At 41.6% G+C, this 15,363-nt stretch overlaps 1 protein-coding gene across 1 annotated transcript in view; it reads right to left on the bottom strand.

Moving 5' to 3' along the window:
- The window catches only part of CA10 (carbonic anhydrase 10), a 454,392-nt gene that overhangs the window by 281,802 nt on the left and 157,227 nt on the right, over nt 1–15,363 (bottom strand). Inside the window, exon 3 of the mRNA XM_075014587.1 lies at nt 913–1,055. Coding sequence (XP_074870688.1) covers nt 913–1,055 — 143 coding nt within the window. The remainder of the gene's footprint in view (nt 1–912; nt 1,056–15,363) is intronic.

Consider the following 15,363-nt stretch of genomic DNA (forward strand, 5'->3'; position numbering starts at 1 on the left):
AATGTAACAATCCCTCAATTAAGCATAATTGATTGGAATGGAGAATCAGGTCTATAGTTTTTAAAAAATATTCAGCATAAAAGCTGCAATTTATTAACAGAGTGTGTGACTGACTTCACAGATGGTACAAACACATTGAAATACCTTGATGTGGGTTCTTCCTAATAGCCTTTGATTAAACAGGTTTCCCTTAACTTTTTTATATTTAAATTGAGGGGGCAGGAATAAATAATCTGTAAATATAGTTCTTTCATGGCTCTACCCTTTCCATAATATTTAATCATCATACAAAATAAATAAAAAAATACAGAAGAATAAAAGGCAACAAAAAAGGTCAGAGGGCAACCCACATTACTAGACCATATAGTTTTTGTTATGGTATTATTAGCAGAGACTCTGTACACGTTGAACCTCACTCGTTTGGGACTCTCGGGACCTGACTGGTGCCAAGCAAGAGAATTTGCTGGACCACAGGAGGTCAATATTGTCTAGCAGCATTGCCAACACATCCGCTGCTTGCTGGGCTCTTAGAAGATATGTAGGAGTAAATTACAGCTAAACAACAGCACAGAACAGAGAGCCTTAGGAGACAATATTTGTACTCTCAAGATGTAAAACCATACCTCTCTTGCAGCACAAATACCAATGATGAGCAGTAAGTTTCTGTAAATGACACACACACTACTCACAAGTGAGTTTAAAGGAACTAATACTGTGTGGCAATTAAGAAGTGTGTGGTTTTGATCGCTGCAGGGGAGGTAACGATGTGTAATTTGCACAGCATTACATTTACCATCATTCTGCCTAAGAGTTCACTGACAAAGTGAAAATATTCAAGAATTACACAGAATAGCACATATTCTTCATCTGTTTGTTCCTTACTTTTCTACCAAGACATGTCAGAAACCTCACCTTTCTGCCTCCGGTGTTTATGCGAAGTGGTGTTAAGAAAGGGTCAAAGATCATATGGCTGGTTTCTATATTGACCGGTGATTGCCTTTTTCCAACAGAGCAGAGATTCCAGGCCGAATTCACCAATCCCCAGAAGGAAGGAACTATAACGGGGGAGGGAAGGAAGAGAAGACATAGGTTTAAGAAAGCATCTGGAGCTAGGAAGAAAAATCTACACAGACTACGAAACAATAATTAAAGTGCTTTTTGTATTATCTCAGCTCACAATATAATCAACTCAAGAAAATTAATCAAGTACCTGATTTTTAATGCAGGATACACAGACACCCACATCTGAGATAATGAGGTATTTTAATATGAACAAAGTTTTCTTGGCCACTCAAACTATCTGGATTATCATGCTTTATGTACCTGTAAATAGCTTATCCACTATGACTAGTATAGAAAGTTTGCTTTTTCTCAACAGGTGCTTGACTATCTCATGTCCTTATGTTCATTTTACATACACATAGCCACTATAAGAAAATTAAAACAGGTTTCAATATTAAAGACATGTTGACAATAACAACAATGTATGATTAGAAAACACAGGGACATATCCATATTCCAGACATATTCCACAGAATATTAGTATTCCATAGACAAAACCTATTGTTCTCTTTTTGGTTCACACAATTCACACACATTCTCCCTCCACGTCCCCCACCATGCAGAGCCCTAATTTTTAAATCAGTGTTATAAATATCAGATCTGATTGGCTAGGATGTGCATAAGAGTTCAGATCAGCCACTTTACTGCTTGCTTCCCTATATCCGGGTGAGTCTGGAACAGCATTCATGGACCTGAAGCACAGAAGTGACCACTGCACTCATCTTATTTGAATTTCTGCATAACACAAGCCATAGAGCTTCCCCAAAATGATTCCTAGAGCAGATCCTTTAGGAAAACCTCCAATCTTGATGTCCAAAATGGTCAGTGAAGGAACTGTGCTGGCCGCTTTCATTGACTGGGAAGAGAATCACAGTTACTGAGAGCTCAAGAGGAGGTGCCTGTGGATGGTGAACGTCAGCAAAATGTCTCAGCTTGCAATCCGTTTACATTGATGGGCCACAGGCTGCCCAGCAATGCTCTGACGAACATTATGACCTTGTAAGGAGGTGCAAGAAAAGTGTGGCTGATGGGAAGGCACACATAAATATCCTCATGTAACGCATGCATAGCAGCTGGATTGTAAGGAAATGGGAAGAATGATGCTCAACCTTAACTGTGTCATGCACCATTGCTGAAGGAAAATGTGTGTATTTATTTTACAAACAATATGTGCTACAATCTGCCCCCAACTTTAGATGCAGTATTTTGGTTCAGGCCCACAATTATTTGATTTCACCAAGAAAAAATTATACAAAACAACGATGACTCATTTTTTATGTGGGTCTCATGACCTGGGTCACCTGACACTATTGAGGAGTTTGATCTCAGAAGGCATTGCATGGTGATACTGCTACCAGCAGATTTCCCTTCCTTTTGCCTGATGCATAGGTCCTGGTAACCTACGCAAAGAGGTACACCAGGACTGACCTCATGATTCACATGACTGAGGGCAGCCCCTACAACTCATACATTCCACTTGACATGTTTTTTCCATCTTGCTTGAAGAACTTTTGCTAACAACATGATACTGATCATCAAATCACTTCAACAAGTTCAGATTAGAAGCTGCTACAGAAGTTACAGCACCACACTCCAGTGAGCATAATACACTGCATTAACTCAGTGAGGGTGAAGGAGAGCACCCTTATTACCCAGGACCAGTACCTTCTGTAAAATGAAAACAGGGGCGGGTGGAGAAGGAAGTGGTGAACAGCACTGGAGTGCATTCTGCTCCCTCAGTAGACATGAGCAGACATCTACACCAAAATTGTTATTGGTCAGACCAGCAGCCTCATCCACTTTTGTGGCTACAAACCACTCACGATCGCTCAATTGGGATGAGGCCTAGTATAACAGCTGAAAGACGATCACCACACAATGTGTATCATGGGAACTGGGCTCTCAGGATTAAGGGAAGCGCTAAGGAAGACACGCAGAGGCCTTAGGCTGGCTCACAGTTGTTCAATCAATGTTGGAATGTTTGGTTTAGAGGGTCAACCTTCCTGCCATTTCTGTGAAAAGGAGAGCTCTGCTCCCAGCCACTTTTGACATGGGAATCAGGTGAAGACTAAACAAACACTGAGTGAGTTTCCAATTCCCAGCCACCCGTTCAAGGAAGGAAGTTGGCCTACGACTGAAAATTTCCTTCCTCAGAGAAGTTCACCTAAGGTGGAGGAAGGTCTTGTTTCTAAGTGGGTTGAAAAATCTCCCCAAATAAGTTTATAATCATGTTTTGGCTGGATTTGGGGTCACCGCTCCTCCCTGAAAATGAGAACAATTACATCATGCCACATCTTGGAAGCATCGTATCTCTATGCCTCTTCAGGTTTATATGCCACAGAACAGCTTCACATTATCATAAAGATCAAGCTGCAAATTAATGAATTTTACAAAGTAGCAAAGTAGCAAAATCAGGAACAAAACGTATGTCTATGTGCGTATTTTGGCAATCATAGCTTAATTAAAAAATAGATGTAGTACTTCCTGACTTATTTTACTAAATGTGTTGTAGTATAATCTCTAAAAAAGTAACATTTTAGCATGGTAAGGACTCACTAATCTATTTAAGTTGTCTAGAAGACAGAAAAAGATTTTTTTCACATGAGTTATGTGTGTTCAGATTTAGCCAAATTCTCCTTGATATATGAAACACTACACCAACCGAAATAAGACTTTTTGCATTACTAAGTGCTAATGTGCAAAAGGCACTAATACTAATGGTGGACGTATAACTTCAGAGGGATGGAATAATCATTAGGAGATGGTAGCTATTGGGACAGCACCTCAGAATTACTGGAGATTTCTGAAAATGAAACACAGTTGCTAAAGGGATAAATAAATACACAATTAATACAGTACAATTTTTTACATACTTTCCATAAAATATTTTACAGATGATGGATAATGCAGTGTAGAAGTAGTGATTTTCATGATGGCCAATTTTTTCAAGAATTAATGAGGCAACTAGGACCATCCAGAAAAGAAACCATGCAAGCTCTCTGAAAATGGCTGCCATAAGTGCTTGTTTTATTATGTTCTTTGTGATTTTGGCAGGGCAACCTCACATCTTATATGATGCCCATCACAAAAGCATGTTATGACTTTCAAGAATATAGTCTTTGGTGTGTTGCTCAGCAAAAATTATGCATGTCACCACAACAGTGCATCTGTCCTGCAATTTTTTGTTTTTTTACTGCCAAGATGGTTCAGTCCTAAGAACTATACCAATGTATGTGAATAGGATCCTCTGTCTATTTCATTTACCATTGCTATGTCTTCTTCACATACATTCCCTGAGAATGGAGGATTGCCCTGTGTCCCCTTTAACGAGCAGGGCGACAGCCTTTTGATTAAACAAGTATTCCTCAAATGGCAAGACCTCCACATCCATACCGAATCGTACTTCATGGGATAAACACAAGAAATGGAGCAAGTACTCCCTGTCTATGATGCCAACAGTTGCCATTCATCTACAGCAGTGGTTTTCACTTATTTCATTTGCAGACCACTAAAAATTTTTGAACGGACATGCAGGCCCCTTTGGAAATCTTAATCTGTGGACCTCCAGGAATCCACAGGCCACAGATTGAAAACCACTGATCTAGAGGCCATATTTGCAAGATGTTCCTGTTATCAGGCTACTTTCATGAATAAGGGCTTAGAACTCTTGTCCTTCTGAGCTGGTCTCTAAATTCCAAAAAGAGAATAGCCAAGGAAATCAGATATTACAAGTAGCACCCGATAACTGGCAATTTAGGCTGGAACACAAATACTTCTCTCTCCAATCCAAGCATTTGTCCTCCTCATCAGAAGGGGAACATCTTGTCTGTTGACTACTCCTTTCAGCAACAGTCTGAACAAGCAGGGATTTGGGAACAGCTGTTTAAACAAAAACTGCTTCCTTGGGACAAACAACGCATTCGCTTTCCATGCACTAAGCAATGGGTGTACTTGGTACTGAGGCATGCCATACCATTATGGCTCACCCTTATACAATCTCATTGACCCTGAAGTGCTACTCTAGTAGGCCCTATATTTTGCAAAATATCCAGGAATTTTTGCAATAATTCTGGCATTTCTTCCAGGCTATTCGGGGGCATCCTTAACAATCCCAATACTATTTGTGCTTATCCAGTGACAAATGTAATGCTGAAGCAATTGTCTCACCAGGAAAGAGAAGACTGTATGTCTGATTGTATCAGCATTTGCCTCTACATCTGGCTTTTTTCTTCTTTCACCCATGGCTTCAGAAAGAATTCAGTTTTGCCCTTCAGGGGAGAGGAATGGTAAGATGTCTCATTGACGCCATTCAGATCAGGATAATGCCTGTATGGGTTTCAAAGTCCCCAGTATAAACACTGAGAAGGATTCAGTAGGGGTTTAGATGGATCCCAAGGCATAGGATACCAGGAGTCCCAAGGAGTGGGGCAACCCATTTTACATGGTGACGTCAGAACCCAGGAGATTCCAGAACAGGATTGGGCAACGAGGAAAAGTGAGTGGGCCACGTGAGTGGGCCACATGAGTGGCCCTCCTTCACCTCAATGGGCTGCAGTAGCCCATTGCTTACTGGGGTTTCTACCTACAGCCCCATGGTCCTTCTGTGTGCCTCCCTTCCATAGGTACCTCTAATGCACCGGCTCACTGGAGCCCCACACTCACCTGCTTGTCCCTCCCCCTCTCAGCACTTTCAAATAACCTCCAAATCTGGCAATCTGCACTCCAGTCCCACTCCAGCCCCTCTCCTTCACCTCCCTCCCAGAGCTGGAATGCTCTGAACAGTTGATGTGTAAGAGGCATGTGCAGAAGAGGGATACCTGGGGATCTGTGGGCCACAGGTGAAGACCCTGTGGGGAACCACTGTTGCATAGCACCTTTCAGTGCTGGTGGCTCTTGAAGAGGACAACAGCCCTTCTTCCAGACCAGAACCATTCTTGGGAGAAAATGTGGGCTCCATCTCCCAAGCTAGTGCCCTCAGAATGACTGGTGAGGACACAACATGATTAATAGAGGGAATCCCGGCACACTCCTTACATTGGGGCTTCTGGTCTTCTTCATACAGATGACTTGATCTCAAATTCTTGGGCACTATTCCTCCAGCTTACTTGGTCCTCCACTTGCCCCCCCAGGTGTCAGTGCAATGTCCTCACGCCCGCCCTCAGCAGAGTGTAGATAATCTGTTTAAGCAGACGTGTCAGACATCCTTGTAGCAGCCTGTGGGTGACTGTTGCCTCGATGATGCAGGAGTACACTAACTTTGGTCCATTTGTCCTGACATGTGATGCCCAATATTATGCTCAGGCACCTTTGGTGGAATTTCTCCAGATCTTTTATATGATGTCTATAGACAGTCTAAGCTTCAGCTCCATGCAGCAATGTTGTTATGATAATGGGATTATAGACATAATTTGGTCTGTGTCTTGATGTCACAGTCATCAAAGACTTGTCTCCGTATGTGTCCATAAGCCACACTGGCACAGGAACTTCAGTGGTGGATTTCATCATCAATGTCAGCGTTGCTGAACAGATAACTTCTGAGATAGGGGAAGCCAAGATGAACTTAGCTGTGGTAGTCACGTTAAAGAAGGATTTTCCATTATACTGACAAAATATTTGGGGACACATTTTAGGAGCAAGAGGATCTATTTCTTCTCCCTATTACTATCATGAAGTCTTAAGCAGCATGAGCCACAGCACTCAGCATCATGACGGCCATGTCCTAGATGGCCACATATGTCTTACAGCAGCAACAAAACATTAATCAAATGATCATTCACATGAGTGTAACCAAAAAAATCAAAATGATTGACAGGCTTTAGCAAGATATATAAAATCTAGAAAAACATACACCAATACAATTGTAACAGAAGACACGTAAGTTTCACACACAAACCAAGTTACCGTGCTTCACTAACGAACCAAGTTTGTTAACATACTCTATGGAGAAAAATTTTGCATATTACAATAAAATCAATTTACATGACCCTCTTCAAATCAGAACATTTTAAATCTATCATGTGCAACAACTTGCAGTGCACAACACCCTAATTTACTTAAGAGCAAAGTGACCCGCTCAAGCTAATTTGCATGCAGTCTACACACACACTGCAATCTCATTTGGACAAGGTTTTTCAGATGCTGGTCATTCTGCCAAAAGGCTCAGCATCTCAGTCATGTCATCCCTGCCATCAGCTATAAATCCCAGTAAATTCCCTTTGCTAAAGATCCAGTTTGTCACCCAAACATGCCAGGCATGCATAATATATTAGTCACTCTTCCAGTTCAGGACACTGGCCAGCTCCAAGTATAGCCTTTTCTCAGAACTGAGGAATAAAATGGAGAAGTTAGGAGTTTAAGGCTGGCACATCAAAAACATCTGGTGATGATTTTGACAGTCTTATTTGAATACTGGATGAAAGGGGGAAATCATGTTTTATAGAAAGTCACAAAAATGTCTAAAACATTTATTCATGGCTTGCATTACACTGCAGCTGCTATTTTGATCAACTTGCTGATAGTGCATTACACTGTGATATAATGAAATACTCTGGGATCAGCATATCACAATAGAATTAATAATTCTGATTACTTTTACCAAATTTGAACACGACTGAGTCATAGATCAGTGTTCAGAAAACTAAATAAAAGATGGACTGCTAATCTGCTACTGATATATGAAAGAACACTGGTTAAGTACTAGAGGGATATCTGTGTTAGTCTGTATCAACAAAAACAATGAGATGCCCATGGCACTTTGTAGACTAACCAATTTTTTTTGAGCATAAGCTTTTGTAAGCAAAAGACCAGCTTCGTCAGATGCATGTAGTGGAGATTCCAAAGGCAGCTCTAAATATACAGGCTCACGAAAAGAAGGGAGTACAAATCAAGGTGGCCAGAGTTGAGGAGGTTTATTCAGTCAGGGACGATGTGTCCCACTTTCAGCAGTTAACATGGAGGAGTTAACACCAAGAGAAGACAAACTGCTTTTGTAGTTGGCTAGCCACTCCCAGCCTCTGATGGTGTAATCCTTTACTGATGGTGTAAAATTTGCAAATGAATTGTAGCTCCGTAGTTTCCCTTTGCAGTCTCTTTTTGAAGTTTTTTTGTTGGAGGATGGCTACTTTTAAATCTGTTACTGAGTGCCCAAGGAGATTTAAGTGTTCTCCTACACGTTTTTGTATATTGCCATTCCTGATATTTGATTTGTGTCCATTTATTCTTTTATGTAGAAAGAGTCCAGTTTGGCCTTGTCAGCTCTGGCCTTCCCCTTGATTGGTACTCCCTCCTTTTATGAGCCTATATATTTGGAGCTGCTTTTGGAATCTCCACTACATGCATCTGACGAAGCAGGTCTTTGCCCACAAAAGCTTATGCTCTCCAAGTCTGGTGACAAAACAAGACTGTATTAATAACATACATACAATACTGTGCCTATACAATGGCCACCCCTTTCCTTCCTGCACAGCTGTTCCTATGTGGAAAAGGTTGTGTGAGTTCAGAAGTATATGCATTTTGACCCTGGTTCAGCAAAATATTAAAATAGTTGCTTAACTTTAAGCACATGTTTAAACCTGGTAGATTTTAATAGGAATAAGCAAATTCTTAAGTACTTTGCTGAAGTAGGGATCCAGGTCACATATGCCAATCCCAGAATGCCTCTCTGCAACTGTGGAGAACTTAGAGAATTTTTCCATGAAATCTGCAGGAGCCAGAAGCAGGACAGAACATATTTACATTACGCTCCTCTATTACTTGGCTACTATTTTTGGAGAATACCCACAGGACACCTGCAGCCGGAATTTGGCCCAGTGAATCCAAGAAAGAATTAGAAGCATCTCCATGGATTTGTATTGTGCAATACTTGGAGACTGAAATGGATGGCCTGTCATGGAGGGGATTGGATTCTCTGGAATATTCCCTGGGCCTACCCTGTTGCAGGCAGAATTCCCCCTAGAGCTCAAAAGGGAACAGTGCTCCCTAACAAATTCCAACTTTGGACTACATCTGTCTGATACATTTAGGCCCTCAATATAAAGTTGCTCATTACATGGCCATAGTATGCCCTTGCTGTGAAAGCCTGGTAGGACATCCTATACCTGATAAGAAAGCATAGCCCCCTCACCATCAAAATGCAAAGCTCGCAGGTTACTTCTACACTTCTGGGAAGATCAATCCAGCCAGGGTCGATCTTCCAGAGTTCGATTTTGTGTTTCTGGTAAAGACATGCATAAATCGACCTCCCTGGGGTCAGCAGTTGACCCCTGTATTCCACACTGTCACATGGGGTGAGGAGGGAGGTTGATGGGAAAGTACAGAGGCTAGGTCTACACTAGGGAAATAAGTCAATTCTGATATGTCAATTCTAGCTACAGAAATGCTGTAGCTATAATTCTGTATCAGCAATCGACTTATTTCCCTAGTATAGACAGCCTCAGTATCACAAACTATGACAACTTAAAGATACTTGCAGTTCCTTTGAAATATGTCTGCAGTTGGTGAGGCACTGCTCCTCAGGGATTCTGCATCAACAATAATCTTCACTGCTAAGCTTTATTTAAAATTAAAATCCCATCTCCCCTCCCCTCCCATCTGCTGATTTACAGTTCCATTCTCAGCCATGATTAATACCAGTTAAGAGACATCATTAATATGTTACCAGTCTTAAAAGAACCCTAATAGTTCCTCATTTAAAGTTCCATATCACTGCTCACAGATCCACTGCCCTTCCTGTTCTTAGCCTCACTCCCCAATTTATAGTTTTTATTAACCCTCTGACCCCTGCTCTGATACTGACTTCTTTTACAGCTCCCACAAATGCTGTTTCCCTCTCTTTGCACAAACATTTCAGGAGTGATGAACCTTGTCCTGTGACAGCAAAAGAGAGGGGCACATTAGCCAGCAAGGATACAGTAAGGCATTGTAAATGATAATAAATACATTACGTGCAAATGGCATCTCATTCCCAATAATGAGAACAATTACATGATAGCTACAAAACACCACCAAATCTCCCAGGCTCACAGTCTAACACAAATTTATGTGAGGTAAAATAGTGTATTTCATAAAGGCAGCCTTTCACTGCACTTCAAAGAGAAGGCTTGGGAGGTAAAGAACAGCACACAGAAAGGGAAATTAATAATGAGAGAAAAACTTGGAAGCAACATAAGATATGATGCTCTGAGAGGAAGGATAGTCCTTTTCTGAAGATGCTGCTAGCACTGGACTTGCAATCCTTTTCCACCACAGGCTTCCTACAGGTTGTTAGTCAACTCACTTAGCTGCTCCATGCATGGTTCTTACCAGTAAAAAAAATGAAGGAATAACAGCATTGTCCTATTTCACAAGGGAGTTGATGAAGTTGAAGTACCTGTAACTGTTTTCACTGCATATTCAACCGCAGTTGACTCCTCTCCCATCAACCTCACTTCAGGGAGAATGGTCACACTGTGAAAGAACATGAGCAGCAGAGTGATTCAGTGAAGCACTGATAAATTAAGTTACCTCAAAAAACTGCTGCCTACATACTCCCCAACAATCCAGCCACTGTAAGGAAAAAGCAGCTACGTGCTCACATTAAGGGTTTTGGTTTGTGGACAGGACTCAAGTTAGGACAATGCTCAAATTAGAATCCCAGGTTTACTGTGCAGTGAAGACAGCCCATTAGAAGATCGATATGGCTGGTATATTCTAGAAGGTGCAAAGATACTGAACAGACTTCTTAGGTGGTGACAGCTCCAGGGCAGAAGACTTTTACACCTGAAGTGCCCACCTTGGGACAGAGTAAGGGCTAATGTTAAAATATCTGTGTCATCATCTATCTCTGTCCTGTATCAGAGGGGTAGCCGTGTTAGGCTGGATCTGCAAAAGCAACGAGGGGTCCTGTGGCACCTTATAGACTAACAAATGTAGATGCATAAGCTTTCGTGGGCAAAGACCCACTTCGTCAGAGGCATCTGTCCTGCATCTGATAAAGTGGGCTGTGCCCACGAAAACTTATGCTCATACATTTCTGTTAGTTTATAAGATGCCACAGGACCCCTTGTTGCTCTGTCCTGTATGGCCCATTGACCAGACAGTTTCACCTCATGTCAGTATTAAAAAGAAAGTGAATTTTAGGGTTTACAGAAAGATTATGGGATCTCACTCTCCAAAGGAAGCAGTGCAAAATTTCTGATCTTCATTTTGTGGAGTTCTACAACATACATGGGACCAGTCTCCCATTCTCCTCTGACAGAGGTCTGTGGTTTTGGGATCCCCTCTGGTCATGGGAGGGACCATGTGGCTCAAGCTCTCAAATTCTAAGCCAAAAAAACTTAAAGGATACTAGTTGTTATTCTGAAGTATGACCATTCTTGTTGTGATAGACTTCTGTTGGGCCACTGCACTCTTCAGTGTGAATACAGAGGGTCAACACCTACCACCCTCAATGCTTGTGCACGTGAGTACAGTCTTGAAAGAACACTCAGATGGTAACATTCTCTTCTGTGAATTAGGAAATGCAATTATGCCCATTTCACAGATGTGGAGCTAAGGCACAGAAGGACTACGTAACTTGCCCAAGGTTACGTAGGAAGTCTGTGTCATATGCAGTGAAATGCACTTGGGTCTTCTGAGTAACAAGCTAACACAATCACTGGATCATTCTTCCTCTTTCTGTCCAAAACTGTGGCTTACTGTCACTCCAGAGGCAGCTGCTGCCCTCCAGCCTGCCTTGAGGATGTGAGATAAATGAACCTTTCACCAACTCTTCAAACAATGCCACATCGATGACAAAGCAACATCAGGACTGAGCACAGATCCCAAATATTGAATTCTTCAACACAGTGATGTGTTGTGTGTTCTCTTGTCTCTGCCAGTTGGCTCTAGGTTTTTGTAAGGTTGTAGAGCAGCCTCTTCTCTCAGCCTCACCTGGTACAAAAGTGGAACATAACCAGTCTATTGCTAAGACTGGAACTGTCTTCACGGCCATTCTCAGGTTCCCTGCTCTTCTCACGTTTACAGCTGCACATTTTTGGCTACAGTTTGCAGTTCTTACTCATGAATTGAAGGCACCAAAGTCATTGATACACTCTGCAGGATCTGTCTTGTTATCACTAATGATCTCACAGGATATTGTGTCAAAACCTTGGTGAGATACTTTTGAAACCAGAAACGCCCCTTGGATCAACAGCTGACATTTTATTTGTTCTCATCTGTGACCAGCTGTCAGGCTATCATTCCCAGAAACACACACACACACACACACACACACACACACCTGTTATGATGACTCATCCTGGTAGGAAAACCAAAGGGACCTCATTAACTACAGTTCAAGAGCATAAACAGCTAAGAGTAACTCTACACTGGATGGACAAGAAAGCCATGTTCTGAGTAACCCTACAGACAGGTACCTCAGCCTCAGGTTTGTGCTCTTAAGTATAATCCTACCCCAGGGCTTTGTTATAGAAAGGCAAACCCTAGAAAAGGGGATGAACTTGGACCCCAGGCCTGGGTGTGTTTGCTGCACTGGCAGACAAGTGGGAAACACCTGTAGTTCATTGTTGTTTACACAGGAAGTTGTGAACTCCCAGCAAAAACAACTATCTAGCTTTGCTCTGGAATCCTGCCATGTTCTACAAGGCTGGCTTCTTGAGATAGCAATTACTGCCTGGTTTGAATGCTAGTATCAATTTCGCCCCATTCTACTGAGCAAAACTGCAGCAAGGGAAGGGGGACAAGACACCTAAGAAGGGCAGGAGAGGGAGATATGCTTTATGATGGCTACAATTAATTACACTCCAGGGTTGGCAACATAATGATTTCAGTATAGGAGCTTAATGAGGCTGCTTTATGGCTGTCAGTGTGACAGGTAATAGCAGTTTGCCAACACCAGATCACAAACTGCATGGAGGTTTAGAACAGGGAGAAAAGGAACAGAAATCAGAAAGAGAAGATAAGGCAAAGGTTGAAAGGAGAAGCATGAGATTAATTTTTTCCCCAAGGGAAATGTTGAGCCCAGGCTTCTGACTTGACTACTGGACACGGGGTTTACTTACAATGGACCAAATTCTGACGCCAGCAATGAAATCTGTAGTAGTTACATGCATGTATGAGACTGCAAACTTTGGCAAATGCTGGAAAACAATATATAGTAAAGCATTTACTGGGCATAGTATTTTTTATTGTGGGGAGAGTTAAACACAATAGTTTGCATTAAATAGTCTCTCCCAACAGTTACTACACAGTGATAGCTGATACAATGCAGTTATTCAAGCCTACAGTCTGAGATCATTCCATTCCTCCCATGCTGCCCTAGAGATGAAATTTGATTTAGCATCATTTACTTCCCACAGAAAAGATACGTGGGATTTAAGGCTCCAGGACTATATGCAAAATAGAAAATAACTGCAGTATCTCATCTATCAATATGTGGCACCTGATACTGAGGACAATAAGGACCACTTTGTAATAGGACTGACAGAAACAGAACAGTGAGTGAAAGCAAAATGAACAGGCACTGAAGTTACCAGTCTGACTGAATGGAAATGTGTTGCTTAATTTTCAAGAGCACTTATTTTTTTAAATTTTCAGTAACTCTTTTTGAAGTGTGTGTGTTAAAATAAAAACCGGTCAATGCACCCATGCAGCAGGTTCTTGTTTGCATACCTAAAATGGGCCCTAGCAATAGTATAAAACAGAATCAGATTGTATTTGTGCAGCATTTAGTCTTGCCCCATGTAATAACTGGTCCCTTAGATAAAATCTCACACTAGTTCATTTAAGCCACGAATTGAAACCGCAGAGAGAAGACGTTATCTATGTACATCAATAAAGCAGTCCACTAATTATTTCCACTTACTCAACTTGAAGAAAATTACCATGCTAATGCTTTTGGACAAGCAAATGATCTGCTCTCTGCTTTTACATAAAAGATAATGTAAAGTCAAGAAAGCCTTAAATTGGGGCACCAAGGAAATGACAGAGGGCAGAATGGCATTCATGGATGTAATTTGTTATAGAAATCTCTCGTGTGGCAAGACCAGATAATGTTACTGTAACTAGGAAATCAGAGATCCTAGAGAAGGTTTTCTGATTCCTTTGTAACAGTCCAAAAATTCATCATATGAACATAAGAACAGCCTAATGCATAAGAACAGAGGTGCATCTAGCCCAGTATCCTGTCTTCCAACAGTGGCCAATGCCAGATGGCCTAGAGGGAGTGTACAGAACAGGTAATCATCAACTGATTGATCCTGTGACCCATTCTCAGCTTCTGATGAACAGGCTACAGATATCATTACTACTCATCCTGCCTAATAGGAATTGAAAGACCTATTCTCCATGAATTTATCTACCTCTTTTGTGAACTCTGTTGAAGTCCTGGACTTTACAACACTCTCTGCACAAGGAGCTTCACAGGTTAACTGTGCATTGTGGGAAGAAATACTTGCTTTTGTTGTTTTAAATCTGCTACCTATTGCAGGTTGAAACTCTCTAGTTCAGCATCCTTGGGACCTGAATGGTGTTGAATGACAGAATTTGCCAGACTATGCGGGGGTCAATATTTTCTAGCAGCATTACCAACACTTCCACTTATTATTGGGCTCTTTGAAGACATTTAGGGTAGAGCTACTATATTTGAACTTTCAAAAGAGGACACTCCGACACAGAGTGTATCTATATCTATATCGGTATTTACCAAATCACTTTAGACCAATGTGTTATATATACTATAATATAAAATATAATATACAAAATAATATATAATATAATGTGAGTAGGTACACTGCCTTTCAGTGGTGTCCTCTTTTTTGAAAGTTCAAATATGGTAACCCTAATTTAGGTGTAACTTAGAACTAAATAGCACAGAATACTGAGAACCAGGGCTGGTGGCTATAAACATACTTCATGAGACCATGGGAAACTTGGACACATCCATGATGGCTACGTCTACATGAGCCCCAAACTTCGAAATGGCCACGCAAATGGCCATTTCGAAGTTTACTAATGAATCGCTGAAATGCATATTCAGCGCTTCATTAGCATGCGGGCGGCAGCGGCACTTCGAAATTAATGCGGCTCGCCGCCGCGCCTCTCGTCCAGACGGGGCTCCTTTTCGAAAGGACCCCGCCTACTTCGAAGTCCCCTTATTCCATGCGAATAAGGGGACTTCGAAGTAGGCAGGGTCCTTTCGAAAAGGAGCCCCGTCTGGACGAGACGTGCGGCGGCGAGCCGCATTAATTTCGAAGTGCCGCTGCCGCCCGCATGCTAATGAAGCGCTGAATATGCATTTCAGCGATTCATTAGTAAACTTCGAAA

This window comes from Carettochelys insculpta, chromosome 20 (assembly GCF_033958435.1).
Source record: "Carettochelys insculpta isolate YL-2023 chromosome 20, ASM3395843v1, whole genome shotgun sequence".
NCBI lineage: Eukaryota > Metazoa > Chordata > Testudines > Carettochelyidae > Carettochelys > Carettochelys insculpta.